Here is a 2,744-nt window from a genome sequence, read left to right as displayed (position 1 = left end):
TAACTGGAATATAAGGATTACGTCACTGCCCACAATATCTAAAATCTCCCCAAGTAATCACAGCAAGAGTCTACTGTAGATTTGATCTAACCTGAGATGAGAACACTGCTAGATGATTGAGAACAGTCTCTCTGCGTTGTCCTTGTTTTTTTTCCTTTCTTTATCTTATTTTTCTGTCTTGTTCTTCTCTCTTTGTTGCTACGAGGATATCAACGTTACTGCCCACGTTGCTGTCTTTTTCTGCTATTAAAACGTAGCCCCCACACCCCCCCTTATATTGATCTAGGGTTAGGTCAAAGAGGTGTGGATTGTGGACTGATAAAGTCCACCATGGGCTGAACCCACTTTGGGCTGCCGCCCAACATTGCCAACAGCCAGACTGTCCAGCAAAACCTACTCTTTCACATTCATTAATGTTAACTTTCTTCTTTGGAGCTCCATTGGATCGACTCTGTTCAGCATAGTAGACAACCGTAGAATTCGACATCAATATCATCTAAGATAGAAGATCAAAAGAAACTTTGGCTTCACAGACAGCGGAGGAGATGGTAAATCTCCCGATCGAAGGAAAATATGTGAGAGGGCCAAGATGTTACCACAGTGACAAGAGATTTACTAGGTGAAAAGCTCCATCATGAGCTTTTCGGTGATCGGCAATGCAAAAGGACAGAGATGCATATGGTTCCACATGGGTTGGCATGGTGCACTTGGAACTGAACTAAGACCACGGGCGGCGGGCGGCGGGCGGCAGGCAGCAAGTCAATGGAGGCAGGGAAGAACACATGGTGGAATCCCATGCCATACTGTGTGCTACCAGGCCGCATGTGCCTTGGCATTGTCTGAAATGCTTCCCGATTCCCCTTAACTTGTGTTCTTCCCAACGTAGAACACAAAAGAGAAGCATAGCAAGAAAAATGGGGCCCTGTATTGATTGCCTAATCTGTGGTGGAATTATGTTTAGTGGGGGAGAGAATGGAAAGATAAATGGATAGACAAATTATTTTTTGATATATCATTTATTTATAGATCTTTTTTAAGTTTTTCTCTTGGTGTGTTTTTGAGTTTTCTGCTCTTCCTTCTGACATACACAATTAAGGTAAGGTGATGATGGGCAGATAGAAAACATTCATGCACATAGAATGCAAACGAAGTTACAAATTAATACATGTGGCTTGATAAGGCCTTCCCACAAGCCAATATCCATAAGGCAAATTATGTTTAGGAGGAGTAGCACCAAAGAGGGCTATCTATTCGTCTGCGGTAGAGCCTTAGCGGGTGCTATCGAAGCAACCTCGGCAATGGCGGTATAGGAGACAATGGAGAAGAGAGAGAGAGAGAGAGAGAGAGAGAGAGAGAGAGAGAGAGAGTGGATGGAAGAGCTAAAATTGTCCTCCTTCGAAGGTCTGGCCGAACTGCCAATCGGTGGGCACGACATCGTAGCTGGTGATGGTCCGGCCGTCGCTGGTGGTGACTTGGAAGGAGAGGCTTTGGCCATCGAGATACGCGTTGCTCTGCCAGTTCTGGCCCCAGTTCCGGGACATGACCTGCCACCCGGTCTGGGAGCCCTTGATGGAGACCGCACACACGTCGCCGGCGCCAGCCACGTTGGTGATCAAGACCAGGTTGAAGTAGGAGTGGCCATTGATGGTGAACCTGACGCCTCCTTTCTTCGCGCATGGCACCCTGCCAAGGAGGCAACCATAGACATCATCAGTTACCGCTGTTCGTACATGTGAGTCTGGCGAATGATTTCACTTGCCTTCTGAAGGCTACCGGCACGATCCCAGCCCGGTACTGAGCGATTTGCAGAAACGCCGGCTCGGCCATGTCGAAGTGCGGGCGAGGAGGATTGCACCACCCTCCATCATCGCTGGGAAGAGCGTAGTTTGGAGGGCAAAAGTTGGTGGCAGTGATCACGATCGAGCCCGGCAGGCACCACCGCGGGTCATCGTCGCACTTCAGCTCGTAACACGACCCGCAGCTCAGCCCGTCATTGAAAAGGGCCGTGCTCAGGGCGGCGGTGTTCGTGCCGTAACCTTGACTGTAGAGATCGCCATACCCACAAGCACCTCCTACATGACAAAAAGCAATCCATGTCTCATCAGATAAAAAGGATCCATGCGTCCGCGAGCAGCAGCAAGAAGCACTCACCCATTGTCCCAGAGGCGTCGCCGCCACCATAGAACGTCGCATGCGCGCTCTGCCAATCGTAAGAGTCACCCAGCGTTCCTCGGGCGAGGAAGCACGAGGAAGAGAAGAGAAGAAAGAGCGCGTCGGAGAGAGAGAACCTGGGTATGGCCATCGAATGCGGAGATGGCGCGTTGGATTCCTTGTGGAAGGGAAAGGGAGGGGGGGAGGGTATTTATAGAGGAGATAAAGGCGAGCGGCTTCGTAACTTTCCTTGCATGGGAGACTCAATTTGGCGGGAACCCTGAAACATGTGGCAGCAGCAGCAGCAGATATCCAAATCAAGAGCACATGCAGATGTTCCAAAGAGAGTACCGAACTATGGATGACGGGGACCGCCTTACCACCTGCACTGTTTGCTGTGAATACAAGGAGTAAGCCATCTCTCGATGCTCTCATCGATGGTGTGATTCCTAAGGGCGAGGATCGATCACAAGATACGTGATAAACAAGGCCAGGAATCTTGACGTGGCAGATTGTCCGTCATGTGATCTGTTTGATACGACAGCCATCAATGCATGCATGCATGCATGAATACTAACTAATATACTAACTGG

The 2,744-nt window shown here is 49.4% G+C and overlaps 1 protein-coding gene across 1 annotated transcript; it reads right to left on the bottom strand.

Moving 5' to 3' along the window:
* Positions 1 to 1,105: 1,105 nt before the first annotated feature.
* On the bottom strand, positions 1,106 to 2,329 carry LOC103972230 (expansin-A2). The gene is made up of 3 exons (XM_009386496.3): positions 2,152 to 2,329; positions 1,760 to 2,072; positions 1,106 to 1,683 (listed from the first exon to the last, which is right to left on the bottom strand). Exons 1-3 carry the CDS (start codon positions 2,300 to 2,302, stop codon positions 1,380 to 1,382), a joined length of 768 nt encoding a protein of 255 aa, XP_009384771.2. The 5' UTR covers positions 2,303 to 2,329; the 3' UTR covers positions 1,106 to 1,379.
* Positions 2,330 to 2,744: the final 415 nt, after the last annotated feature.

Source organism: Musa acuminata, chromosome BXJ1-11 (assembly GCF_036884655.1).
Source record: "Musa acuminata AAA Group cultivar baxijiao chromosome BXJ1-11, Cavendish_Baxijiao_AAA, whole genome shotgun sequence".
In the NCBI taxonomy this organism is placed as follows: domain Eukaryota; kingdom Viridiplantae; phylum Streptophyta; class Magnoliopsida; order Zingiberales; family Musaceae; genus Musa; species Musa acuminata.
Note: the sequence above shows the minus strand (reverse complement) of the source record. Positions and strands in the feature narration are given on the sequence as shown.

Bases quoted from the DNA above. Each gene is read 5' to 3' on its own strand.
- LOC103972230 (XM_009386496.3), bottom strand. From the start codon at position 2,302: ATGGCCATACCCAGGTTCTCTCTCTCCGACGCGCTCTTTCTTCTCTTC. The intron at 2,073-2,151 runs GTGAGTGCTTCT...TTTGTCATGTAG, and splicing joins CGACGCCTCTGGGACAATGG to GAGGTGCTTGTGGGTATGGC. The intron at 1,684-1,759 runs GCAAGTGAAATC...CCTCCTTGGCAG, and splicing joins GTGCCGGTAGCCTTCAGAAG to GGTGCCATGCGCGAAGAAAG.